Raw genomic sequence first — 27,951 nt, forward strand, 5'->3', positions numbered from 1 at the left:
TCCAGTAACACCCGCCCCCCACTCCAGGACCCTTTTAAGATAATTTTTTCCTAATAGCCCTCACCCCATGAAATTGTTTTGATCTTTTTTTTTAATTGAGGTGAAATTCATACAACATAAAATTCATCATTTTAAAGTGTACAGTCAGTGGCATTTAGCGCATTCACAATATTGGGTAACCACCGCCTTTATCTAGATGAAAACGTTTTACTGCCCCCAAATAAAACCCTGTCCCCATGAAGCAGGAAGCAGTAGCTCCTCATTTCAAGCCTCCCCGCACCCCCGTCCCAGTCTGCTTTCTATCCCTATGGGTTTGTCTATTCTAGACATTTCATGTAAAGGGAATCATACAATATATGGCATTTGGGGACTGGCTGCTTTCACTTAGCATCATGTTTTCAAGGTCCATTCACTTTGTAGTATGAATCAGTACCTAATTCCTTTCTATGGCCAAGTAATAATTTATGCATAGACCACATTTCGTTTATCCATTCAGCTGTTGATGGACATTTGCGTTGTTTTCACCTTTTAGCACTTGTGAATAGAGGTGCTGCGAACTGCCGTGAAATTTTAATACCTCACTGTATATCCACTGAGGCATTGTATGCGTATCTGTGCCTTACATATCAAAAGAGTAATCGTTTTTTCACTCCCCCCAACAATTAGTTTTGCCCCACTGAGAATTCAAGCCCCACCTGGGAGGCAGCTTTGGAAAGAGATGCTGTCTTTTCCTTCCTACTGGTTGACCACTGCTGTCCTATCTTGGAGTGTCTTTTAACGTGCCCACCTTTGTGCCAGGAGCTGTAGTGAATACATAAGTACACTTTTGTCACCTGCAGGTGCTAAAATGTTATTCCAAAGACCTGTTTAGATGGGTGTTGCTTTGTCTTCCCTTAGTTTATTGACTTGACCCCAGAATCTCCTAGAACCTGTTCCTTAAAAGAAAAAAAAAACCTGATTAGAGAGTTACTTACCTCTTATAAAAGTAGGATTTTTTTTAAGTGTGGTTATAAGACTTTCTGGGTAGTGACTGCCTTCGTATGAAACCGTTTCCACAGAGAATCTGAAAGCTAACAGACCCCTTAAGAATCAGCTGCTAGAGCCCTGGTTCCTGTTATTTTACAAAGAGAAATAATGAGGCCCATCGAGGTTAAAGTGACTTGATCTGGCATGGGTCCCAGAGCAGAGACTAGAGCCTGAGCCTTTGGACTTGACCTCAGAAAATATCTTGCTAATAATATCATCCCTCATTATTTGGGATTTAAGAACGTTATTTCTTCACCAACTGTGCTGTGACAACCACCTGACCACCTTCAGCCACTCTATTTCACTCACATTGACTTTGTTGAGGGAAAATGAGGACGTGTTATCCCTCCCCATCCCAGCAGTTTGCACCCTTGAAGTTTGGGGAAACCCTATTCCAAGGCTGCAAAGACTTTTAATTTATTTATTTTATTTATTTATTTTTGCCTGTGTTGGGTCTTCGTTGGCACGCGCGGGCTTTTTGTAGCTGCAGTGAGCAGGGGCTGCTCTTCATTGAGGTGTGTGGGCTTCTCATTGCGGTGGCTTCTCTTGTTGCGGAGCACGGGCTGTAGGTGCGTGGGCTTCATTAGTTGCAGCATGCGGGCTCAGTAGTTGTGGCTCACAGGCTTAGCTGCTGCACAGCATGTGGGATCTTCCCGGGCCAGGGGTCGAACCCGTGTCGCCTGCATTGGCAGGCGGATTCTTAACCACTGTGCCACCAGGGAAGCCCGAAGGCTGCAAAGACTTTTTAAAGGAAGTTGCTTTTCCCTCCTCTAGCTTTATTGAGGTATAATCGGTATATATTAAAAACTGCATATAGGGCTTCCCTGTGGCGCAGTGGTTAAGAATCCACCTGCCAATGCAGGGGACACGGGTTCAAGCCCTGGTCCGGGAAGGTCCCACATGCCACGGAGCAACTAAGCCCATGCGCCACAACTACTGAGCCTGCGCTCTAGAGCCCATGAGCCACAACTACTGAGCCTGCGTGCTGCAACTACTGAAGCCTGCGTGCCTAGAGCCTGTGCTCCACAACAAGAGAAGACAACGCAATGAGAAGCCCGTGCACCACAATGAAGAGTAGCCCCTGCTCACCGCAACTAGAGAAAGCCCACGTGCAGCAGTGAAGACCCAGTGCAGCCAAAAGTAAATAAATAAATAAAAATAAATAAAAACTGCGTATAATTCATGTATACAACTTGGTGAGTTTGGATATATGCATAGACTTGTGTTCCCCTCACCACAATCCAGGTGATAAACGTATCCATTTCCAAAAGTTTCCCTGTGTCCCTTTGGGGTTTTAGGTTTTTGTTCCCCAAAACGTCAGCTTTGCTCATATGCATGTTACTGAACCACACTGGGGTCCACTCACCCGCGCAGTAAAGCCCATCTACAGACAGCAGGTTGTGGTGAAGGAAAGTGCAGTGTTTATTTGTAGGCACCAAGCAAGGACTTCAGGACAGCTAATGCCCCCAAACCCCAAACTCTCCGATGGGGTTCAGGAAACTATTTATAAAGGCCAGGTGATGGAGGGGCGTCCCAGGGTCTGTGATCAGCTCGTGCACAATTCTCTGATTGGGTGATGGTGAGGTAATGGGGCGATGTCACTGGAGTTTTAACTATCAGTCCTTAGGCTCCAGGAGACCTGGGGGCTCCGTGCTCATGGTCATCAAGTAGTTGACATCTTCCATCTGGTGGGAGTTTTAGCATCTGTAAAACAGCTCAGGGAATGTGCATCAGATACTGTTATCCAGGTACTTCAGAGAGGAGCTTCAGCAGAGGAGATGGGGAGGGGTCTGACCCGGGAAGGCCCCATAGCGTCCTGCTCGGTTACACACATTTGAATCCAGTTGGGCAGGTTGTCTGTTAGCACCTGGGGCTGAGGTGCTCCATCCTGGCGAATCCGTTCACCCTCTGCTTTCAGGACCTGGACCTCATAATATGGAAAACGTAGTCAGCCAAGACTTAGACCCAAACGGGACTGTCCTCTCAAGCCTTGGATAGCCCAGTTCCATGTGTGGGTGATTGACACCCGAGGCGGCCATAGGTGTAATGCCGTGGCTCTTTAGCCCCAGGTGTGAGCAGGAGCTCGTGCGCCCCAGGCTGGCTGGCATCTTCCGTTCCGTTGTGCAACAAGGCAGATTTTCCTTCCACTTTCAGGGAGACATTACAAGGTCAGTGTTCGCACCTGCTCCTGTCTGGGTTCACAGGGGCTGACACAGAAGAGGCAGACAAATGCTTCTAGAATGTTAGATGGAGTCACTGCACCTTCCTGTGATAGGACACGCTCCCAAAAAGCACAAACATTCCACACTGGGTCAGAGCTCACACTCTACTGAGCCTTTATTCTCTGCTAGTCCTGGGGGTATTAGGAATATTCCCAGTTTTACACGGGGAAACTAAGGCTCAGAGAAGTTGAGTAGCTTGCCCAAGATGACACAGCTACGAAGGAACAGGGCCCAGATCCCAGCCCATCTGTGCCTGACTCCAAGCTGCTCTTTATAGCCGCTATAGACTGACTGTTGGCATGTCACCCCCCCACCCCTGCACCTACAATTCATGTGTTGAAACCTAACCCCCTAGGTGATGGTATTAGGAGGTGGGGCCTTTGGGAGGTGATTAGGTCATGAGGGTGGAGCCTTCGTGATAGGATTAGTGCCCTTATAAAAGAGACCTCAGACTGTTCCCTCACCCCCTCCATCATGTGAGGACACAGCAAGAAGCTGGCTACCTACAAACCAGGACACATGCCCTTCACCGGACACCAGATCTGCCAGCACCAGATCTTGGCCTTCCCAGCCTCCAGAACAGTGAGAAATATGCGTCTACGGTGTTTTTGCTAAAGCAGCCCAAACTAAGATAACAAGTCTCCTGGTGGAGTTCACCTCCTTACCCTCCTGGAGACAGAATAAGGCACCCCTCCCATTGAAGATGTTGGCAGTTTTCAGTGATGGTGCTTGTGAGAAAGTTTCAGTGAGAACACGTGGCTGGAGTTAGTGAACGTCAGGAGGGTAGACTCAGGGCACACGCTTTGTGACCCCCTGGCAAAGCATGATTTCTTCGTGTGCTCATCGTCCTTTTCCCTTTCCAGGGATTAGCAGCTGCCAGCCAGAGATGTTCAGAGGACCACCTGTTGAGTCCTTGGTTTCTCAGGATGGTGACTCGGTCACACGTTTATGTGGGTGTGTTATTTATCAACAGCTCCATTTCCTCCCTGTGTGTTAAGTCTTCCACCTAACTTTTCTCTTAATTAGAAAGCGTCCAAGCACCATTTATCATTTGTTGCTTATTCTACTTTGGTTTTGCCCTCTGCTTGGAGCTGGGGGGGGGGTGGGGTGGAAGGGGGGGACAGAGGGCTGGTTCCAGGGCTGAGATGCATATTCTGATGTGTGGAGCTGCAGTTCCCCCGCACTGAGCCCGGTAGGAGAGGAGGCGGAAATCTCCCTCCCAGTAGCATAGTCATGTGGTAATAGAGACAAACAGATGGTTCTGGGGTGAGGGGGCTGGGGCAAATGTTCTGTAGTTTCCTCTGGGAGTGACAGACTCTGCTAAGTGTCACTGTCTGGGCAAGGTCCATTCAGCATGTCACCCCCGGTCAGGCTGCACAGCTCCCCAAAACCAGCTGCATCACTGGCCTTAAGAGCTCATTAGGCTCCGGCACCGTGTGACCTGCCAGGAGGAGACGCAGAATGGGCGCACGCAGAGAGCCAGAATAGAGCGGCCGCCGCACAAGATGGCCCAGGGATCCTGCCAGCTGGCTGCACGCCCCAGGCTCAGCTGTCCCCTCCAAGGAACTAGTGTCCCATTTGGGAAAGAGAGAGAGAGGTAATTTTCCATTTTCCTCCCCCGGGTGACTCAGAAGAAAGCAAAATCCATTCCCAGCTTGTTTTACTACTACTGTCATTTCTCTGGCTGAGCAGCACAGATTGAAGGCTGGGGGAGATTTGTCCACACCCACTGCACCTCCCGATCCGGAGATCTTTCTGCGATCAGCTTCTCTCTCCACCTGCAGAAGCCTTGCATCTGCGGGGGACCTGCTTGTTTGCCTGGAGACGCTGCCTCGCTGTCATCGTTTTATTTTAAATGGAAGTGCCCCTCCCCCTCGGTGGCCCAGGGATGGGCGGGGTTCAGACGGCTCGGATTCGGCCATACGTTGCTGCCTTGTGGAATGTGCCACAAATCCACCAGAACAGAACAGGCTGGGAAAGTCACGGGAGAGAGGCTGTGTCTTCCGACACGCTCTCTTTGGGATAGTGTTTGCTGAACAAACCTGGTCTTCCTTGGCTCCAGTAAGTGACTCAGAGAACGAGGACATGGCTCCTCGCCTGCACAGACCAGGACAGGCTATGCCTCCCTTGGGCCTAGAACCATCCAGGTCTTGGGAACGCCCTGCCATCTCCCCATCGGTGGCAGTGTCAGGCCAAAGAGGAGACAGTAGACTCACTGGGTGAATCAGAGGGGTCTTAGGAGGGAAATCGGCTGTGTGGCCTCCCACCCTGTGCTGGGGAAGTGTCCGGAGGGAAACGGGAACCCCCCCCCCCTCGGGAGGGGTCTGCTGAATCCCGAAATTGAATGAAGGGCTCACCACCCCTTCTTTTACTCCTCATGTTTCATCCACCACCAGGTCCTGCAGAGGGTACCTGGGTGCATCCCCGCTGCCACCACCCTGGTCCAGGCCCCTGCTGCCTCCTGCCTTGAAAGTTCAGCTGCATCCAAGGTGATCTTTAAAGTACGTATCTCTTCCAGTTAATCCCTCGCTCGATGGGAGTTGCAAGGATAGAGCCCACACTCCTGAGGGCAGCTCTCCGCCCTCTAGCACACAGACTCTGCGTCAGCCCTGGGTCACAGGCTCCCTCGTTTCTCCACACACGCCCACCTCTGGGCCACCGCATGGGCTGTTCCCTCTGCAGGGACACCCTACCTCCCACGTCGCGGCCATGCCCTCGGCAGCTTCAACCTCCTCACTTTCGCCAGCCTGACCCCGCTCCCTTAGCGTCTTGAGCTTACCCCTGTCAGAGCACTTGCCGCTTGGGATGTTCATTTCTTGCCTGTGTCCCCCAGAACACTTCGAGCAACTTAAGGGCAGATTCAGGGGCTGGATCACCGTGATGTGTGTACTTCCTGCACCTAGCGTGGCGCCTGGCATTTGCCAAACTCAATGGAAAGTGTCCTCAGGCAGCACTGGGTAGAAGAAATAATTTTAGAAGGAAAAGAGAAATGGCCATCCAGTTCAAGAGCTGACCCCCAAACTGTTCCACACATACAGACTCTAGTCATGGGTGTATCTATTGTCTTCTCTTTTTTGTGCATGTCATCTTCCCAGCCAGAGTATTGCCAACCTGAGAGCAGACCCCCCTCTGTCTTTTAAATAGTGGGGCTTATCACGGTAAAGCCGAGATAGAAAAACTTTTTCTATAAAGAGCCAGATAGTAAATATTTTGGGCTTTGCAGGCCAGTCTCTGTTGCAACTACTCAGCTCTGCGTACTGAATACCATCAAAAGACATGGCAGCCGTGAGGGGAGGCCCGGAGAATTAATAGAAATGCCAGCCCAGACTCCAACTCTGCTGAGCTTCTGTGCCAACCTTGGAAATGCTCATCTCCAACTTCTGGATAAAAGGGAGAAGACCTGTCTGTGATGTTTACAACAAGCATTCTTCACTCACAGTCTAACAGATCCTAAATAACCTAAATAATGCTGTATTATTACATTATCATATAAATAAATGCTCATTAGCACAAAGAGAAGGCAGCTTAATACATTTCCTCCTGCTGTGGCTTCCCAGTCTTCCCTGTTCGCTTTCCAACCAAATGTGCAGAATCCTCGAGGAGAAGTTTTGTAGTAAAAACCTAGACTCCAGGGAACCGGGGGTCTGAGGAACCCCAGCTGGGGAGCGTCATCTGTCTCCTCACATCCATCTTAGAGAAGCCCATGTGCTGTCTTCTGCATTTTAGAGCCAAGAACTAGCTGGACACAGTACGGCGTGAGTGAGGGGTGAAATGGCAGAAGCTTCTTACACAAGAACAGTCAGGGAAGAAAACTCCAGTGTTGCCTTGACATTGTGCCCTCTGGCCAGCATGCACACATGGCCCATCTCGTTGCCCCTTGCAGCCTCCCAGTACGGCGGGTCTGATTATCCCCGTCCTGCAGCAGGGGCTCGTGCTCTGAAACCACCAACGGCCGTGCTCTGAATCCTTCATTGCCTTTCAGTTCACTCAGAATTCAACAGAGAGCATCTCACATGCCTACAAGCCACAGCTGCGGGCACCAGCAGCACAGACAAGACAGCCCTGCCGCCTTCTGCCAGTGAGCATCTTCAGTTGCCCCACCTTCGTGGAGAAAGCAAACCCCGAGAGCCAGATGCTTCTGGTGAGGCTGCCTGGAGCAATAACGACCAAGCTTTGGTTGTCCGCAGTAAATGGGGAAGGGGCAGTCCCCGTAGTTGCCATCAGTATTTCTTGAGCACCTACTATGTGCACAGCCCTATGCTGGGAGGATGGAGGCCATAAAAGGCACCCAGGCTATGAGGCCATGTCGGGATTTGAGCAGTATAATACAATCATCTCTCCCACACACTGCAAGCCCACCGTGGGCCAGCCCTGCATGCACGTCTCTCTGACCCTCACGGCAACCCTGCAGGGTAAGTGCCCTTTTGTTATTCTCGTGCTGGAGCCAGGGGAATTAAGGTCCAAAGGACAGTGATAACTAGCGAAGGCCACACAGCTGACGATGGTAACGCCTGGCCTCTGTGTGTCTAGTGCAGCGGGTGTCAAAGTCTGGTCCCCGGTCCCCCAGCATCAGCATCACCTGGGAACTCGTTAGAAATGCAGGCTCTTGGGCCCCAGACCCGCGGAATCAGGACCTCTGGGGAGGAGCCCACGATCTGTATTTGAACAAGTCCTCCAGGCTTCAAATTTGGGAACCACTGAGTCGTGAGGTATTTTATGTATAAATGGTTTGAAGGCTGTAAAGCACTTATTTGTCAGCAGGGTTTTTTTTGGTGCCTGAAAGGCTTTTTGTGTAAGATTATTCAGGGAACTCTGTTGGTTTTTTCCAGTTAATGTTCTATCTATGACAAATACAGATTTGAAACACCAGTTCTTAAGATTTTGTGTAGAATTTTTGAATCTTACTATTTTGCTTATAAATTGACTATATTTTACAATAACTTTTGTTTTTGTAAAAAACCACTTAAATTCCCTTAGGTATTTTAAGTGCACCAATGCATTTAATAAATTTGATTTCTCCTTAAGCACTTTTCAAAACCTTCCCAAGTGTACCATAAATTCTCATACATCTACAAAGTTGAACTTTTAAATATGGCAAGTCTTGGGGCTTCCCTGGTGGCACAGTGGTTGAGAGTCTGCCTGCCGATGCAGGGGACACAGGTTCATGCCCCGGTCTGGGAAGATCCCATATGCCGCGGAGCGGCTGGGCCCGTGAGCCATGGCCACTGAGCCTGAGCGTCCGGGGCCTGTGCTCCACACGGGAGAGGCCACAACAGTGAGAGGCCCGCGTACCGCAAAAAAAAGAAAAAAAAAAAAAGAAAATATGGTAAGTCTTAACTTCACAGTTTCATACTGTTTGCAGATGCAATAAAATTCTCTTATAACTTTCAAGGTAAAGATCTATCCAATACAGCAACGTGAATGCACTTGTACTCAACGGTGCATTTGAAACTGGTTAAAGATGGTCAGTTTTATGTTATGTGTATTTTACCACAATTGGAAAAATAATCTGGCAGTAACTGATTACCCAGTTCATATAAAATGGAATCACGAAGCCTTTCTCTTAGATGATTTCAAATTCTTGCAAACGTTTCAAAGGCTTAAAACACAAACTATACGTGGATTACTTTCCAATATGATACAGGATCAAAGCAGATAAAAACACATAACTTTGCTTTACTTCATCATCTCTGTACTAAATACTAACTCCTCTGGGGTGAGTATTGTGCCACCCAAGCAAGCCTGTGCTCCCCCACCTCCAAGTGCAGAGTGCTGCAAATTGCTCTTTGGCCAGGAATTGATTTTTCCAGGGACCTCAGCTGAACCCTAATTGTAGTCACTCTGCTGACGGAAGATTCCAAGTCCCCTTCACCCCCAACACTGGGTAGTGGTCTCAAAGCCCAGATTCCCTGGGTCTGATGACAAATATCCTAATTCGTCCCCAATTTGAATCTCCAGCTCCAGGTTTTCTCAGAGCTGCACACTGAACTGTGTCATCTGTCTGCACTGCTTCCTTACTGGCTGAATTCTTGCTACCTGCCAGGCTCAAGACTCTTACAGAGAACTTTCAGTGCACCCCACTGGTTCTGCATCCCGGCTCCTGTTACCCTCACTCTGTAGCTTTCCAGAGAGGGAAGTGGGCAGTGCGAGGTGAGGACAGGGAAGGAGGACTTCCCAGAAAGGAGAGATTAGGACTGGTCGCTGGATGATGCACCAGCAGGAGATGGGAAAACTTGTGAGGTGAGGGGAATTCGTTCTAGTCCAGTAAGTAAACTAGCAGCTGGGCACACTGTTCCCTCTCCCCCAACCCCCTGAGCAGCTTCAACCCCTATTGGGAGCATCACATTTGAGACGCTCTGCTTCCATCATCTTTGCAGGGTGTGATGAGGCCAGAAATGGAGTGAGGAGCCCCCTTGATAACTGGGAACCGCCAGACTGGAGGGGCCGGGAAGAGGCTGCACCCTGGGGGTCGTGCCTCTGTGCTTTCTCTGGTCCTCACTCCCTCCTGGAGCCAGCAATAGGCACTGGCCCTGCAGTGAGTTCAACCAAGTGTGGTCTCCCCTCGCAGATGTGAAAAAAATGTGGGAAACGCCTGGATCAAGTCCTCAGATGGTGCTTCACCACGCTGGTTGGGTTATTCCATAATGTTTATGGGGTTGGGGGCTAGGGGAGTAGGTGGAGGTCAGCGTCATTCTGATTCTCCTGGACACCTCCTCCTAGTGAGGACATCAGCCGAGCCTCAGCGTCCGAGGGAGACGTTCATGCAACCAAACAACCAGCATGAGTCCCCAGAGGATCTGTGCCGAAGATGATACCCCAAGAGCTCGGTGGGGAGACCCAGGAAAAGATGTGAGCGTTCCCAGCCTTGGCACATCTTGGACATCACTTGGTCTTGGAGGGGGCTGCCTCATCCAGGGGGCTGAAGATGGCCCCCCACCCTGGTGGGGCCAGTAGGAGAAGGTGAGGGACCGTGCCTTCAGAAAAGCCATGTCATTTAATCCTCATGCTACCCTTCAGAGTGGATGCCGTTATTATCAACCCGCTTTACAGATGAAGAAACTGAGGCTCAGCGACGGGGCACTCCAGGTCTCAAGGGGGAAGGAAACAGATGGCAGAGGAAGATGGCCATCCCCCCCACCGGGGGGGATGGAGTGGGCTGATTTTCGTTGGGTCACAGGTTCAGAGAGGCTGGGAGCCCCACGGGCCTGGATGGTGTCTGATTCCACCCCCGCATGCCCTAGGGGGCAGCAGAGCGTCATAACTGCCCGCGCTTTGCAGTGGACCAGACTCAGGTTCAAGCTAAGCTTCTGTTACTAACCAGCGTGGGCTGGTCATTTAACCTGGAGGCGGGGGCCTCCGTTTCCTGTGGTTGGACGGAGAGACGAGGACCTCCGCGGAGCGTGCCTGCTCATCACTACGTCAGGAGCAGCGCAGACCCTGGAAGGCTCATCTGCGCTGCTCCAAGACTCTGTTTAAGGTCTAGTCACCTTCACAGCAGCGCAGCATCCTCGAATCTGTGGGTATCCTGGTTACCCAGAGGCAAAGAGAAGCAGAGTGACTTCCTCGTGGTCACGTGACCTGTAAGCGGCAGAGGCAGGATTTGAACCCAGGTCTTTCAGCTGCACTGTGACCACGGCACTGTACCTGCCTCCGAAATCACTCACACACAGCTCGACACACACAATGCACGCCCCTGTTTGCTGTTAGTACTGAAGGGCTGCGCGCAGGTTCTATCGATGGAAGTGATCATTGCTGATATTACAACATTATCTACAAGTTTCCCTGGGGCGGAAGGTGCGCCCACCCCAGAGACTCTTCGAACATTCTGCCTACAAGAAAGAAGTATTTAACCAGCGTCCGGCAGTCTGTGAGTTTATAAGTGATTTATAAAAAGCCTGCTGAAGTCTAGAGACTTCTAACAGGCGGAGGTGTGTTCTCCAGACTAAGAATAGCTGCTGAGGCCTGACGGGAGATGCTTTTTGGTGACATAAGAGCAGAGCAGCTTGGGGGGATGTGGGTTTTCTCCAGCTTGGTAACAGCTGCCGGTACAGCGTCACCGCCTTTCCCCCTCAGAGGGATGCACTGAACCGAAGGAATTCGTTGAAGGTGTAGGAACGGGGCCAGGTGACCCCCAAGGTGGGGTTTCTGATCTGTTACTTCTCCACCGCCTCACCACCCCCAGTTTTCTGGACGCTGGACGCCGGACCAGTAAGATGGGGTTAGAGAGCAGGGGTCAGCAGGGGAGAGGGCGGACGGTCCCTGGCCAGCTCTGGATTTAGATGCTCCCGGGCAGTGAGAGGCCACAGGTGCCTCCGTCCTGCTGGCCCCGGCCTCACCGGCACCTGAGGGGCCTCTGACACATGCAGACCCCAGCCCACTGCACCAGTCGCTCTGGGGGACTCTTATACACACCCGAGTGTGGGAACTCCTGCCGTTTAAGGGAAGCAGAACTCCGGTCCAGAACTTGCTCCGAGTCCTGGCAGGTAACTGCTGAGTTTTTCTGAAATTAATAAATTTCTGGGGAGAGATTAAGTACAAAGATTAGGTCAACCTAAGGTTGAATTATGGTTCCCCGCCAGGAGCTGTGAGCTTTTAGTGGAAGTATTAGAGGGATTGGGGCGAGGGGAGGAGAAAGAAAAGGAAAAGGAACAGTTTAAGCTTAAAATACTCTTTAAAATTATGTCTTGCCATACTCAGGTGCTCGTGCGCGGTTTGTTACTGGACGTTTGCATCTTTAGATGTTACGCGTATGTCCTGCACAGGGTTGTGTGCATAAACCTGTAAGGACCAGACTTTATGGTCACTAGGGGATTTTTGAGGATGACTGTGGCTGCGCGTGATGTTGACCTTGCACCCTGGCTCCACGAGACAGCCCCCCAAGAGGGGAGGGGCCTGTGCTGTCAGGCAACCCTCAGGCCTCACCACGCACCTCCCGAGGGTCCTGACGACTCAGCCCTGGAGTGCGCAGCGCAGGAGCTGAGCCCGCGCGGCTCCCCGTGGATTTCAGGGCAGCCCCAGTGCTGTCTCACTTGTGCCCTCGCCTTCTGCCCTGGCCTCCCGGGTCCCCTGGGAGGGATGCCTCCTTCTGGAAGCCCCTGTTCCTGAGCCCCGCCCCCAGCACAGACTCTCCTGTCCCCACCTGCCTCCCTCCCCCCAGAAATCCACAGGCCTCCCCTCACCCTGTGACATCTGGTGGCTGGGCTTGAGGTCCAGGGCCCTCTTTATGCTCCCTCCCTCTTTGGGGTTTAGACCTATGTGACCTTGACCCTCTGAGCTTCCTCCCTGGTGAAAATGAGAGGGTCGAGCCTGCCAATTCCAAGGGGCTCTTTAATCCCCCCCCGAGCCCCCCAACTTGGCTCCCGCCCACTGCAATGTGGGGAGGGAGGGGGGCTCCTCTTCCCCGGTTTCTCCCCCCAGCAGCCCCTCTGCCAGGTCAAAACACTAAACCCTGTCCAGGATTTTCACCTGCCTCTACATGCAGTGGAGGACCCAGAAGCCCCAAAGCACCTTTCTCTCCCCCCACCCCACGCTGGAGTCTCTTGGGCAGAGGGCATGTTTCCTCTGTGTAAAGAGCCTTGAAAGAGCAGCTGGGAACCTGTCATTCCTTCACATCCACATCTTTCTCCATGAAGGGTAGAGCTGGATCTGGTTCCCATCTCGGCTGTCCATAGCCAGCCCTGGGAGGGTTGCGGAGACAGCTGAGGGTGGACATCTGGGAAGCGTGCCCAGTCAGCGGGAGCGGCCCGGGCACTGCCAAGTCAGCACAGCCTCGGGAGGGGGGTGCGCGGTGGGGCACCTGGGCCCACCTCTTACCTCCGCCCTCACCCCCACCCCGCCCCAGCCTGCCTTTGCCCTCCGTCTGCCCCAGCTGGCCCAGATGGTACGTGCCTGCTGCATCCTGTCACAAATAAGCCCCAAATTATCGGCTGTGCTGACTCTGAACCCCAGCATATATTTATCACCCTGCCTCCCAGGCCCTCAGCCGGGTCCCACTGGTACTTGCAGCCATCCCAGGAGGGAGGGGAGGCAGGGAGGGAGGGAGGAGGTGGCTGTGCCTGCCCCCACTCCCACCCCCTGGCTGCGGAGGTGCTAAGATGAACCAGGTGGCAGGATCCCAGCCAGTGGTACTGCCCTGCTGGGTAGTTCATGGTCCTGCAGGTGGCCGGCTCAGCATCCAATCCCAGCCCTGTCACCTCCTAGCCATTTCACCCTTGCTGAATCATCTCTGTAAAGATGGGATTATGGACCCATTATACAGATGAGGACATCAAAGTTCAGAGCTTCAAAGGAACCAGCCCAAGGCCACACCACCCGGGGAGTGGCAGAGCTGGGATGCAACTTAGATCTGAATCCGTCTCCTGCAGCACACCATCACCCAAGGTTAGCTTCAAAGATCAGGGTGCCTCGGGTGAGAAAGGATTGTTTAAAAGATAACCAAAAGCAGTATAGAAAACCCAGAGATAAACCCACACACATGTGGTCACCTTATCTTTGATAAAGGAGGCAAGAATATACAATGGAGAAAAGACAGTCTCTTCAATAAGTTGTTCTGGGAAGACTGGACAGCTACATGTAAAAGAATGAAATTAGAACACTCCTAACACCGTACACAAAAATAAACTCAAAATGGACTAAAGACCTAAATGTAAGGCCAGACACTATCAAACACTTAGAGGAAAACACAGGCAGAACACTCTATGACATACATCACAGCAAGATCCTTTTTGACCCACCTCCTAGAGAAATGGAAATAAAAACAAAAATAAACAAATGGGACCTAATGAAACCTAAAAGCTTTTGCACAGCAAAGGAAACCATAAACAAGAAGAAAAGGCAACCCTCAGAATGGGAGAAAATATTTGCAAACGAAGCAGCTGACAAAGAATTAATCTCCAAAATTTACAAGCAGCTCACGCAGCTCAATATCAAAAAAACAACCCAATCCAAAAATGGGCAGAAGATCTAAATAGACATTTCTCCAAAGAAGATATACAGACTGCCAACAAACACATGAAAGAATGCTCAACATCATTAATCATTAGAGAAATGCAAATCAAAACTACAATGAGGTATCACCTCACCTCAGTCAGAATGGCCATCATCAAAAAATCTACAAACAATAAATGCTGGAGAGGGTGTGGAGAAAAGGGAACCCTCTGGCACTGTTGGTGGGAATGTAAATTGATACAGCCACTATGGAGAACAGTATGGAGGTTCCGTAAAAAACTAAAAATAGAACTACCATGTGACCCAGCCATCCCACTACTGGGCATATATCCTGAGAAAACCACAATTCAAAGAGTCATGTACCACAATGTTCACTGCAGCACTATTTACAATAGCCAGGACATGGACACAACCTAAATATCCATTGACAGATGAATGGATAAAGAAGATGTGGCACATATATACAATGGAATATTACTCAGCCATAAAAAGAAACGAAATTGAGTTATCTGTAGTGAGGTGGATGGACCTAGAGTCTGTCATACAGAGTGAAGTAAGTCAGAAAGAGAAAAACAAATACTGTATGCTAACATATATATGAAATGTGAAAAAAAATGGTTTTGAAGAACCTAGGGGCAGGGCAGGAATAAAGACACAGACGTAGAGAATGGACTTGAGGACACAGGGAGGGGGAAGGGTAAACTGGGACGAAGTGAGAGAGTGGCATGGACATATATACACTACCAAATGTAAAACAGATAGCTAGTGGGAAGCAGCCGCATAGCACAGGGAGGTGCTTTGTGACCACCTAGAGGGGTGGGATAGGGAGGGGAGGGAGATGCAAGAGGGAGGGGATATGGGGATATATGTATATGTATAGCTGATTCCATTTGTTATACAGCAGAAACTAACACAACATTGTAAAGCAATTATACTCCAATAAAGATGTTAAAAAATATATTAGCAACAAAAAAATAAGTAAAACAAATAAAAGATAACCAAAAGGACACCTTTAATTCAAAATTCAAATTGGGGATGATTCTTCTCTGATTCCATTCACACTGAAACCAAGAGACCAAGACATATGAGACCAGCATAAGGAGCTTAAGTGAGCTTAAGAGAAAAGCTGTTTCAGAGTCAAGACACTGGTGTAGCCATTTCTGGGGCTTCCTTCCCTGGACGTTATTTACAAGAGCAGCACTGATCCTCACCTGTTTGAAGTGGTTAGGTGTGGTCTGCTCTAAGTCAAAGGCCAAGCAAGATGGCACTTGGAATCCCTGTAACTTTCATAGGGTCAGTGGTCCCCAAATTAAGAAAAGTGTTTTGTTGCTCCCAGAACATTGCCAACCCTTTGGAGACACCCCCCCCCCCAAGCTAAGTTATCAGAGGGCCAGGAGGGCAATACGGGTGAACTGCCATTTACACAAGTGCATATGTGTACTCTGATTCTGGTTTACCATCCATTCTGAACACCTTGGTTTTCCCATCAATAAAATGGGCAGGACTTCCCTGGTCCAGGGCACAGTGGTTAGGAGTCCACCTGCCAGTGCGGGTGACACAGGTTCGAACCCTGGTCCTGGAGGATCCCACATGCTGCAGAGCAGCTGGGCCCGTGCGCCACAACTGCTGAGCCTGCGCTCTGGAGCCTGCGAGTCACAACTACTGAAGTCCGCGTGCCCGGAGCCTGTGCTCCGCGGCAGGAGAAGCCACCGCAATGAGAAGCCTGCACACCGCAACGAAGAGTAGCCCCCGCTCACTGCAACTTGAGAAAGCCCACGTGCAGCAACGAAGACCCAACGCAGCCAAAAATAAATAAATAAATTTATTTTAAAAATTAAAAAATATAAAATGGGCATGTATTGGGTACCCAGTAGTGTACACACTAATGATGGTCTGTTCCTATCTTTTTCCTTCCAGACTCTGAGGTCAGAGACTACCTCACTGTAGTATCTGAATTCCTGGCACTCAGTAGTGAATGAGTGAATAGATGAATGAATGGACAAATGAACATATGAATCATAATAACAGCCTACTGTGTAGTGGTGTGCTGAATTGTCTCAGACCAGCTTGCAAGAACGAATTATTAAACATTCAGGAATTTTGCAAGCCCATTGTTCAATTACTGGTACCTTGAAATTGACCATGGTGGGAGTATTTACAACAGGGAAATGGGCAATGTTGCAAAGTAGAGCTTTTCCTCTGTTTTCTCAGGGCCTGTTTACCTGCACCCCACTGGATAGCACTTCCTGTGTCAGGCACTGTTTTAAGCCCTTTAGATATGTGAATCCACATTTAACCCTCATAAACATCATGAAGAAGGCACCATTGTTATTCCCACTTTACAGATGGGAAACTGAGGCCCAGGGAGGCAAAGCCACTTGCCCAAGTGTGGTTCGGTAGTCTGTTTCCCTTAGACGAATGAAGACCATCCTCACCATCTCTGGGCTCAGCTGCCCTTGGTGGCCTCACAGGTACCAGCCATTCTCACTGCAGCCACTGTTTGTAATCAGCTCCTCTGGGAGAAGAGAGGCAGTTGCCTGGTGACCAAAGTGTTCCCTAGCTCTCCGAAGGTCACACTGAGTGAGGGGGAGGATAAAGATCACCACACAGGGTGCCCCCTCTTCCAGGGCTCCAGACAACAGATCCAATCAGCCCAGCCAGACCCCACGCAGCGCTCCAGACCTCCTTGGTGCTCTGACGCCATTAGCAGGATTGAATTAAAGGCCTGATGTCCTGGAACAGTGGCAGCAGGCTTTGTGTGCAGAGAGCCCTGCCGTGTGTGTGCATCATTGCCAGAGAAGGAGGCAAAGCCCAGGCAGAGGGTGGGTGACCTCAGGGCCCCCAAACCTCACAGGTACTTCTGTCCAGCCAGTAGTTGCCTCTGGCATGTCCCTTTGGGACCACAGTTTGGGACAGTCATGGACTCCCCAGAGCTCAGCTTAGGGGTTAACAGTCTCTCCAGCGGCCATTCCAGCTTGAACATTCCAGATCTCTGCGGGGCCTTGTTTACCCCGCTGCGTTGTCACCTCCTGTGTGTCTGTCTCCCACTCCTCCAGGACTCCCTTAAGAGCAGAAGTGTGGCTCCAGGCCCCAGGCAGGCCCCTGAACACAGCAGGCCTTCGATAAATGGGCGATGAATCAATGAATGAACAAGCAAGCCCGCATATTCCTGCTGCCACAAGGAGCTCCCGCTTCTTTCTCCAAGCCCTGGCACCAGGAACAAATTCCCTGTGCTCATCACACCCAGCCTTCCAGCTCCCGCTGGCTGGAGAAGGTGGCCTGTATGGCAGCAGACCCAGGAGAGCGGATGGGGGCCCTGAGAAGGACTCTCCAAGGAGGTGATGTTTATGCTGAGATCTGAGGAGCCCCGATCACGGGAAAATGGAGAGCAGCGGAGTTCCTGGCAGAAGGGACCAGCACAAATGCTAGTCTAGAAACTGACCGTGGCCAGCGGAGCTTGAGATGAAGTTGACTGGGTAGACAGACGATGGAGCAAAGACCACCTCCCTTCACCCCATACACTGGGAGTCTCTCCGCGATCAGCCGAGGGGCAGAGCCAGGCCACGTGCCCCCTGCCTGCCCCAGGGCACTGTCCCAGGGCTTTTACCCCCGCCCACCTGTACTGTACCAGCTCTGAGAGCAACCATGCCAAAGGGGAGGAGATGTAGCCATGAGAACATCATTTTCTATCTCCCCAGCAAAAAGCCCCAGCATTTAATCCTTGGATAATTTAATATAATAAAATTCCAGGAACAGATATTTTAAGTCGGAACAAAATTGTGTCCAGCAGTTGTGGGTAATTCCCAAGGGGCCCAGGGCCCCATTTCTTGATCCAGAGGCCAGTTTGGGTTTCTAGATTCCTTCTGACCTGACATGCAGTCTCCCAGGCGGCTTTCCAGTTTGCTAGGACCAGCTGATGCCCCCACAGCCAACATTTCCCCGGCTTGGCTAGGTCTCAGAACCGCCCGCGAGCTTTGCAAATGCACATTCCAGGTGCCGCCCCAGCTCTGTGAGTGTCCTGACAGAGTGTAAAGGGGAGCTGGATTTTCAACCAGGAGGGGGCTGACTCTGCTGCTCTGGCAGGTTTCAGGAGGCCCCTGGCGACTCTGAACGGCATCCTTGTCCCTGGAAAGTGCTATAACCCTCAGCTTGGACCTGTGGCCTGCAGGTATGGGCACCTGGTTCTCAGCACTCCCTCCCCAGCGCTCTGTGATGTGGATGTAGGTGAGCCAGATCAAGTCTCCATGACCGCCGCCCCCCAGCGCTGTCAGCGGAGCCTGGCACCCAGGACAGACCCTGAATACATGCCAATCCTTGATGGCCACGTCACCAGGCACGTGGAGCACAATGGCCTGGGCTTGAGACAGGGAAAGTGTTGACTTTGAATTGATGCCCTGGCTATGTGACCCTTCTGAGAACCAGTTCCTCTGTTGTAAAGTGGACATGATTCCACAGCGGCTGTCTTGCGCTGTGTCCCAGGCCAGGCCTTTCTGATCTATGTCTCATTAACTATTATTATCCCCATCTTAAGGAGAAGGAATCATGGTTAGATAGGTGGCAGGACTGGCCGGGGTCACCCAACCTGGTTACGGAACCCAACTCCTTCAGTCAGCTTCAGGCAAAACTTCTCCCAGAAGGATGGCATTCTCTCTGGTAGTTTGAAATGCAGCCTCCTGGGCCCTGCCTGAGTCAGAATCCCTGAACCTAAAGACTGAGAACGTCCCCACCCTAAGCAACTAGGCTGAGTAGCTAGGACAGGCCAGTCTTGTACGTGGGTGTGCCCACTTCATCAGGGTGGGCTTTCCTGGAATAAACCAAAGAAAGACCCCCCCACTTGCGCATTCAGGTTGGATTATGGTTATTATATTATCTTTATTGCTGTTCACCATAGAGATAATTAATGCTGTCCTTCTCCATTGTTCCCAGGGAGTTTCCCTCCTGACATCTGGGGGGATGTGTAGTGGAACAGGGGTGGCGGTGGGCATGGAACCTCCGTGGGGTCTGATGCCTCCTACCTATACCCCCAACTCTGCTCACACCTTCTTCCCACAGCCGGCAGGGGTGCGGAAGGGGTGAGGCGCGACGAGCACGGCCGCGGTTGTGGGGAATGGGGAACCTGGGTCCCCCTCCTCTCCTCACCTCTCTCCCCGCCGTTTCCGGCCCGGGGCGGGGCGCTCCCCACTCCCGGCAATGCGCGAAGCCGGAGCGCACTAGGACCGTGGCGCTCCGCCCGCCGCCGCTATAAGAGGCCGCGCTCGCACCCCACGCGGAACCCGCGGCTCAGACCAGTTCCTGGCGTCCCGACCTGTGTCGGATCCGAGGCCGGACCCGCCGCTGCGCAGCCGACGCCAGCCCAGGGCCTGGGAGGGGCGAGCGCCCCCGGGCCCCCGCCGCGGGCACCATGGGCGCTACCCACTCCGCGTCCGAGGAGGTGCGGGAGCTCGAGGGCAAGACAGGCTGTGAGTATCCCGCGGGGGACGGTGACGGGGACCGCGACCGCCGGCCGGCTGGCACGGGGGCTGCCAGCCCACGGCCACCCGCTGGGCTTCGGGCCACCGCGCTGTGTGACCTTGGACTAGTAGCTGGCTCTCTCTGCGCCTCAGTCTCCCCCTCCTTCAAATGGGTCCCCGCCGGCCACTTTGCAGGCTGCGGTGATGCTGAGTAAGTGTCGCGGCAGTTCTGCCTCGGTGCTCTCGGAGTTGGCTGGGAACCCCTGAACCTGGGACTGCGGACCCGGGAGGGAGCAGTGTCCGGGCTCCCGGGCCGGGAGAGCTGGCGCCCATGGACGCTCAGCTGTTGTACGCGACCCGCACCTGAAAGTCGTTTGGATTCAGGATTACGCAGGGGGAGGAAAGTTTTTCAGTCGGCGGGAGCTGGGTGGGAGCCCGGCCCCGCGACCTTAGCGCGGGTGAGCGGGTCTCTGAGCCTCCCGTCTGTAAAATGGTTTCAGGCGGGTCCCCCGCTACCTCACCATGGGTAACTGGGAGGATTAAGCGAGGCAGCGCCCGAAGAGCACTTTGCTGGAGCCCGGCGACCTTCGTGGAGCTCGCCCGGACTCCCGGGCCCGCAGAGGCTGTGCGCCCCGTATCCGCCTGGGGCAGGGCGCACCGCACCGGGAGGCCGGGCTGCGGGCCGAGCTGACCGCAGGGAAGTGATGGCGGAAGCGCCTGACCGCCCAAGTCCAGCCGGGCTGGGAACTTGACCCTGGTACCCGGTTCTATTACGGGCCGTGAAGGGGGGTGTGGACTGAAGACCGAGAGAGGCCAGGTGAGTGGGCAGACTGGCTTTGGCAATGGGCAGACCGGGTGTCAACCCCGCCAGCGCTACTTCCTGGCTGTGTGTCCTTGGGCTAGTCACTTTACCTCTCTCTGTCTCTGTTTCCTTCCTTCTAGAATGGGATTTCTGCTAGTATTTTGTAGATAAATGCTCAAGAAAACAGTAGCTGCAGCGTTATTTCCAGTCAGGAGCTGGCTCCTGGTGCCTGCTTCGAGTTTAGTGCAGACAGTCAGCGGCCATGGTGGATCAGCTGGAGGGAGCGGCCCCGCCATTTGTGCGTGAGCTGAAAAATGACCCCTCCTGACTCCCCATCTAAACACCTGATTCCCAATCTAAACACCTCTTTCCAGGAGAATTGGGTGAAAATTACAGAAAGCCCTTAATAATTGGTGTCTGCGTCTACACATGCATACATACACAGACATGTACGCGGACACCTTCCTGTGTACAAATATAGAGCTATCTTCAACTGGAGAAAAAAAAAGTTGTGGTGCATATATATCATATGGAACCCCTTTTTTTTTAAAAGAGGGGGAGTAAGAGTATATTTTTGTAACTTTTATTTGCATCAAGGAATTAAGAATAATACTTATTGGGGGATTTGGTAGAAAAGATGAAGGGGGGGTGAGCTTTTCACTGTTAACTTTTTTATGTTTTCATTTTGAACCATGTGTGACTTTCACTTATTCAAAAAGTTTTATAAAGTCTAGTTCAACAAGGCGCACGTGAGAGAGGAGGTAGGATTCCTGTCACCTGAGTTTCTTGGATTTCCCCTGTTTTTATTATTTCTTGAGTGCCCTCTGGCTGCCTTAAATCTGGCTGGTTAGAAATGGGGGTTCTCTGAGGCTGGTATCTCTGCAGGAAGGGTGGGCTGGCCGCAGTCTCTCAGGCAGCCCCTCGTGGCAGGCAGTCTGGGGGAATTCCATCTGGTTGTGGGTTTGACAGGTGACGGGGCTGCAGAGCATGCTGGGAATCTTGTCAGTTTCCTGGGCCCAGCCTCCGACCCGGATGATAGAAGCTGAGGGTTCCGTGCTTTGTTGCTTTCCTAGAGGTGGCTGATGTGACTTCCCTTTTTGCTGCTCAGAACTCAGATTTCACACCCCGAAGAGGGAGGGGAGACAGAGGAGGTCAGGGAAGGAGTTCTGAGGTCAGACTAGAGGGGAGGATAATGCCTTCCGTTATCTGAACTTCAAGTGGACTTCCCCCTAGTTCTGTGAAAGGGGTTGGCACAGTCTGAGCGCTTTTATCCATTCAGACCCAGAGAGGTTGATTTCCTGAGGGGAGATGCACAGCATAAACAGATCAACCCACTGGAGTCAAGTTCCGTGAAGAAGATACAATCCGACGGCATGAGAGTTGGGGGAGGGGCAAGGAAACATTTCTTTTGAGGGGACCAGGAGGGCTTCTCGGGGGAGGTGATAATGGAATAGACCCAAGTAAGAAGGAACCAGCTGCGTGAAGACCAGTCGGAGCATTTGGCATTTGGAGCAGAGGGCACAGCGAATGCAAAGGTCCTTTGGCAGGAACAAGTTGAGGACAATGAATGAGGTTTGTGTGAGATGAGGACGTGGACATGGGGCTCAGGTTGGGATGGGAACCTGATTTAAGGGGTCTTGATAGGCATGCAGCCTTGGGCAAGTCATTTATGCCCTGAATGCCTCAGTTTCATGCACTATAAAATCGGGATAAAAGTGGTACCTTCCTCTGAGTTGTCGGGAAGGATTAAGTGAGTGAATTCGCCTGAAGTATTTAGAACAAGCACAAGTGTTTAGTATTATCAGCCATGCTTTAAATACCTTGATAGGTCCTGGTTGCTCTGAGCCACAAGTAAGAGTTAGGTCTTGGTGCCACTTCTTCACAGCTGCATGGCCTTAAGCAAGTCGTTTTACCTCTCTGAGCATTAGTGCTCCCACCTGGATCGTGGGGTGGCGGTGTAGATTCAACAAGAAGGGTGTATGTATGGGTGGCAGTGCTTGACTTGGTATGGGAACGTCAGCTCCCAGCATCCTGCGGGCTGGGTGGAGTGTTCCTATAAGAACCCTTGGGAAGCATCCCTGAGAAGGGGGAAGAGCCCTAGGTCCAGGGCAGCCAGAGAACAGGCTGTGCCCACAGGGTTGCTAGGCTTCCCCCGCCTCTCTGAGGACCAGGGTGATCCCTTTGCATGCACTCTCTTGGAATCCTCATGCTAGTCCTCCAGGGAAGGTGGTACTGTGGCCATTTTACAGAGGCTCAGAGGAGTAAAGCAACTTGCCTCCCGTCCCACAGCTCATAAGCGGAGGAGTAGGGATCTCAGGATCCCCAGGCTCACTGTCCTGCTACTGCTGTGCTTTCACTGTGTTTCGTTGCCCCTCAGATTTCTAGGAACCCAGAAGGGGTAGGAACAGCCTGCCCGTATATTTTTCTCACCACCAGGCCTTTGTACAATCGGCTCCCTGTGCCTGGAGCACTCTTCCCATCTCACATAATGCGGCGTTTGCATATGGCCATACTTCTGTAACCACCACCCAGGTGAAGATCGCGCACGTTTCCTCTTTGCCCCGTCCCTCTCTTTTTTTTTTTTTTTTTTTTGCGGTACGCAGGCCTCTCACTGCTGCGGCCTCTCCCGTTGCGGAGCACAGGCTCCGGACGCGCAGGCCCGGCGGCCGTGGCTCACGGGCCCAGCCGCTCCGCGGCACGTGGGATCCTCCCGGACCGGGGCACGAACCCACGTCCCCTGCATCGGCAGGTGGACTCTCAACCACTGCGCCACCCGGGAAGCCCTGCCTCGTCTCTTTATGAAACTCATGCTCTTCCTCGTTCAGAGCTCAGCTTAGCTATTGTTTCCTTCCAGAAAGCCATCCCTGGCTACCCTCCTTCCTACCTTTGTGTGTTAAATGCCCATCGTCAGCACTCCTGCAGCCCCTGCGTTCCCTCCCGTAATAGCTCACATCACACCCTGTTATAATTGTCAGCTTTGTCGCCTGCCACCCCCTTGAAACTTGGAGCTCCCTGAGAGTGGGCAGTGTACTCGGTACCTTTGTACTCAGCGAGAACACAAGAGGTTCACATTGAAGGGGTGAAGGCCCTGGGGACTTTATAACCCAGGGAGTATTGCCCAGGAGCCAGTGTCCGGTATAAAATCTAGTGCCACACCAGCAGCTGGCCTTGGCCACGTCAGCCCTGCCAAAAATAGGCCTGAGCGCAAGCTCGCTCACGCAGGGCATCCTTGGGTCTGCACGCCCACCTCGCCTTGCCTGTCAGAGTCTCATCGACTGATTTAAAACATAGACAAGTACTCCCAAACATCTTTTCTGCGCCAGGAAAGCTGACTACCTAGACTGTTAAAATTCATATTAAAAACCCGAGCGAAGGCATTCTGGTTGTGTGTCCGAGTGGTGAGCTGGCCTTTCTCCGTGGCAGGCGTGGTGTCAAGCCCAATGTGTGTCCCAAGGTGTGACGTGGACGCTGGACAGGAAGAAAGGAATCACTCACTGTAGCGTGTTCCCTGTCCCCACCTTGAGCTGGCCTGGAGGTGGCCCCCGCTTCCTGTCCCCCCAACCCCGTGTCTGCTTCTGGAATTGGAAAGGAAAGAATACGAGGAGGAATCTGGGAAAAGTGGAGGGGCCTATTTTTTCCTTCGGGCTCCAGGACAGCTCCACAGCTAATGTTTATCGGGCGCCTGTCATCTGCCAGACACTGTGCTGAGCTATGAAGTTTCCCCGCGGTGGCTCATGGAATCCTCCCAGGAACACTGTGGCCTTCCCATTCCAGAGATGGGGAAGTCAAGGTTGAAGAGAGGACGTGACTGCCACAGGCCACTGAGAAGCAGAGGCGGGATTCAAGTCCTGGTCTGACCCCCGGACCTCATCCTTTGGGGAGGGAACCAGAGATGCGGGAGGCCTGTGTGGCCTGGGCTGGCTTCTAGGGGTGGCACTGCATTTTCCACTGGAATCTCCCGGCTGGGCAGTACTCCTGGGTTATAAAGTCTTCAAGCAGCCCCGGACCACAGCCTCAGCCCCTTCACCACATGCCACATGCCCTGGTGGCATGACACCTCCCCTGCCTTCCTGAAGCTCGGGGCCTTGAGTGGTAAGGGCAGACCGGCCGGTACCACTGTGTTCATCCTGTTGTCACCAAGGCTTGTGGAGCTAAATGGTCAACAAGACCTATTGGCTCCCTTTCCGTTTCCTCTGGGGTGGACTGTGGTTTTAACTTGGGATCCTTGGGGAGTCTCTGAAACCCATAAAGTGGGGTGCAGAATTGTGTCCGTGGGGCTCTGGGAGATGTGGACCCTCAACTTTCCTGAGATTCTTAAAACAGTGAAGATACACTCCACAGTATGTAAATCAGATCCCAATAAGAAAGTAATAATAAGAGCACTTATATTTTTTTAGAAGAATGAAAAATGGTGGCTCCCTGCTGAGGGAGGAACAAACATATCTGGGAGGACTGGTTCCCAAAGGCTGAGCTCTCAGGGGCCCTGGGAGCAGTGGTCATAACCACAGCAGGGAGGGCCAAGTGACCCCAGCCCTCTGGAACCTTTTCTGCCTTGGTCGGGTGGGTTGTCCAGACCTCTGCCCACTCCCTGGGTGCTCCCAGTGTGGAAACGTGCGGGAAAGAGCTGGGTAGCAAGTGAACTAATTCCTGGGCACCCAGAAGCACCCCCTGCCCTGGCCCATTTTGCACTCTGTGCACCTGGATCCGGTCATCCCATGTTAGCAGTAGCTGCAGAATAGGGCTCGGAGGCCGGCGATCATCGGGCTTGCCCCATGCGGCAGTGCTGGGACGCCTGCTCCAGGCCGCAGCCCTCTATGAGCCGCCGTCTCCACCCCTTTGAAGACGTGGCAGTCAACGAGACGGTCTAGAGCTGTGGATGAGGTAACAGCTGCTCTTTCTTGGGCCTTTTCCATCCATCATCTCATCCTCCTAAGAGCCCAGTGGGACTTTTGTTACCCGTTTACAGATGAGGAAACTGAGGCTCAGACACGCAGGTGACTGCTCAAGGTCACTTAGATGCATACGTATAACTGAATCACTGTGCTGTACACCGGCAGCTAACACGATTTTGATATTATAAATCGATTATAATTCAATAAAAACAAAATATAATTAAAATAAAGGTCGCTTAGATGTTGTGTGTGGAACCCAAATTCAAAACAAGGCCTCTTTAATGGTATAGATGATCTTACTTGCAAAGCAGAAGTAGAGACGGGTAGAGAACAAATGTATGGATACCAAGGGGGAAAGGGGTGGGGTGGGAGGAATTGGGAGACTGGGATTGACACATATATATTATTGATACTATGTATAAAATGGACAGCTGATGGGAACATGCTGTATAGGACAGGGAACTCACCTAATGCCCTGTGGTAGGGAAGTCCAAAAGGGAGGGGGTATCTGTATGTGTATGTATGGCTGATTCATTTCGTTGTGCAGTGGAGGCTAACACATCATTGTAAAGCAACCATACTCAATAAAAATTAAATAAAAATAAATTTAGGAATACACTGTAAAAAAAACAAACAAAACAACACTCTTTTTTGGGTGCAAGGAGAAACTACCTCTCCCATGTGACATAACATAGGTGGGGAGTGTGAGTGACCCCAAGTCGTATTATCTGTGAGAGGCAACACTGCTGCCCCATGCCCTTGTTAACAGTGTTCCACACACTTGTTTACCCAGCTGGCAAGGGGAGAATCGGACCTCAAGGCAGATAGGATTAGCTCTGGGTGATGTGGAAAGTTCTAGAAGTGTGGGCTATGCCCCCCCAAACCCCCAGGGAGGGCAAGCTTGGTGATGAGCAGTGTGAGGGGTGTGGGGAGGGCTAAGAAGAAGAGACCCCCTCCATTTCCTGGGTCTGACTGTGTGGCTCACGTCTGTTTCAGAAGTTGTGTTTTCTCTGCGTGAAGGCAACCGGCAATCCACTCCAAGACTTCTCAGCTCCACGGATTAGTAGCAATTAGATCCCTCATGCATCTTTCTTTCTCGCCTCCCCCATCCCCACGCTGGCAGGGTAATTTTTCTGTGAGTTAATGGTCCCCAGAATGCAGCATGGAATTTAATCACTGCTCAGATATGCCATACGGCCCAATCCTACAGAAAAAATGCCGCGATAAGATGCTTCTACTTTTGCAAAGCACTTTAGTATCTGCTATCTCAAGCCCAGGGAACAAGGCGTTTTTGGCTCAGGAGTGCCCACTGCTTTGGGAAGATAAGGCAGGGCCTCCTTTTCCCAGCCTGGAGAGGCTGGGCAAGGTGACGAGGAGGAGCCTGGCACCCTGGTCCTGCCAGCCATCCTGTCGCCAGCTCCATCTTTATTATTAATTCATAAAACCAGAAGGTCAAGTGGGTGATTTCTGCCAGTGGTGGAAATCACCTTAAGCGTGGGGACAAAAAAGCCCTTTGTTGTCCCAACAGTGTGACCTTTGTGGACGGGCAGGCTGTCAGAAGTGGGCCCTCTGTTCTCAGCACAGCTCCCTGGGAGGTGAAAGGGAGCAGTTAGGTCTCAGGGCCCAGGTACCTCTGGGAGGGAGGGCGGGTGGCCAGGCAGGAGACAGCAGCACGGTTGGTGTGGCTGAGTTATACAGCGATGGAAAGAGAAAGGGAGGGGGACCCTTCCCAGCTCCTGAGCACCCATGCCAGGGTCTCAGTGATCAGAGAACCCCAGGTGAGCACCCAGCACTTCACAGGCCTCACCCACCTGGTAGTTCTCGGGAGTTCCCTTATCTTGTCCTCTCCTGCATCTCCAAGGCCTCGGCCAGAGTCCCACATGGACACAGACTAGCCTTCCACCACCTTGACCTTTAGCAGCAGGTAGATGTGGGTTTGAATCACGACGCTGCTGTTTACTGTCTAAGCAAGAAACTTCGCCTCCCTGAGTCTTAGTTTCCTCATCTGTATGATGCGAATGTGTCCCAGGGCTGCTGTGAGGATTGAATGAGAATTTGAGTAAAGCTCTTCACACGTCATAAGTGTTCAATAGTTGTTGGCAGGTACAGATCGTTTCGATTGTAAACCTTTCAGAAGCTGGCCATATATCTCCTTTTTAAGGGTATTCTGTAACTTCCTTCAGTAATTCGTATCACTTGTGACACACCTGCCATCTTTGACATGCGTCAAGTTTGTCATTTTCTTGATGTTGTGCTAATGATCAGGGACCTTAGCATACTTTAATTTGTATCACTCTGTAGTATTTTTTCTTTAATTTAAAAACCTACATAACTGGTTTTTGTTTTATGCAGACTCTATTAATTTTTGCAACCATTCTTCCTAACAGATTCAGGGTTTTTTTAAATATTTATTTATTTTGGCTGTACGAGGTCTAGTTGTGGCACGCAGGATCTTTGCTGCGGCATGCAGGATCCTTTTTTAGTTGGGGTGTGCAAGCTTCTTAGTTGTTGCATGCAAACTCTTAGTCACAGCATGCATATGGGATCTAGTTCCCCAACCAGGGATCGAACCCAGGCCCCCTGCCTTGGGAGCACAGAGTCCTACCCACTGG

At 51.8% G+C, this 27,951-nt stretch overlaps 2 protein-coding genes across 4 annotated transcripts in view; both read left to right on the top strand.

Annotated features, from left to right (window-relative positions):
• Window positions 1-8,272, top strand: part of FBXO21 (F-box protein 21) — a 49,360-nt gene extending 41,088 nt beyond the window's left edge. The window contains exons 12-13 of one of the 2 annotated variants that reach the window (XM_022598193.3): window positions 5,645-5,749; window positions 6,472-8,272. In XM_022598193.3, the coding sequence (XP_022453901.1) occupies window positions 5,645-5,718 (74 nt within the window). In that variant the 3' untranslated portion in view covers window positions 5,719-5,749; window positions 6,472-8,272. The remainder of the gene's footprint in view (window positions 1-5,644; window positions 5,750-6,471) is intronic. The other variant, XM_022598195.3, reaches the window with a different exon arrangement.
• An 11,205-nt stretch (window positions 8,273-19,477) lies between these two features.
• The window catches only part of TESC (tescalcin), a 63,265-nt gene continuing 54,791 nt past the window's right edge, over window positions 19,478-27,951 (top strand). The window contains exon 1 of one of the 2 annotated variants that reach the window (XM_089894509.1): window positions 19,478-19,654. In XM_089894509.1, coding sequence (XP_089750635.1) covers window positions 19,597-19,654 — 58 coding nt within the window. In that variant the 5' untranslated portion in view covers window positions 19,478-19,596. The remainder of the gene's footprint in view (window positions 19,655-27,951) is intronic. The other variant, XM_022597935.3, reaches the window with a different exon arrangement.

This window comes from Delphinapterus leucas, chromosome 14 (assembly GCF_059928025.1).
Source record: "Delphinapterus leucas isolate spDelLeu-1000000601 "Yukka" chromosome 14, BTC_Dleu_Yukka2, whole genome shotgun sequence".
Lineage (NCBI taxonomy): Eukaryota > Metazoa > Chordata > Mammalia > Artiodactyla > Monodontidae > Delphinapterus > Delphinapterus leucas.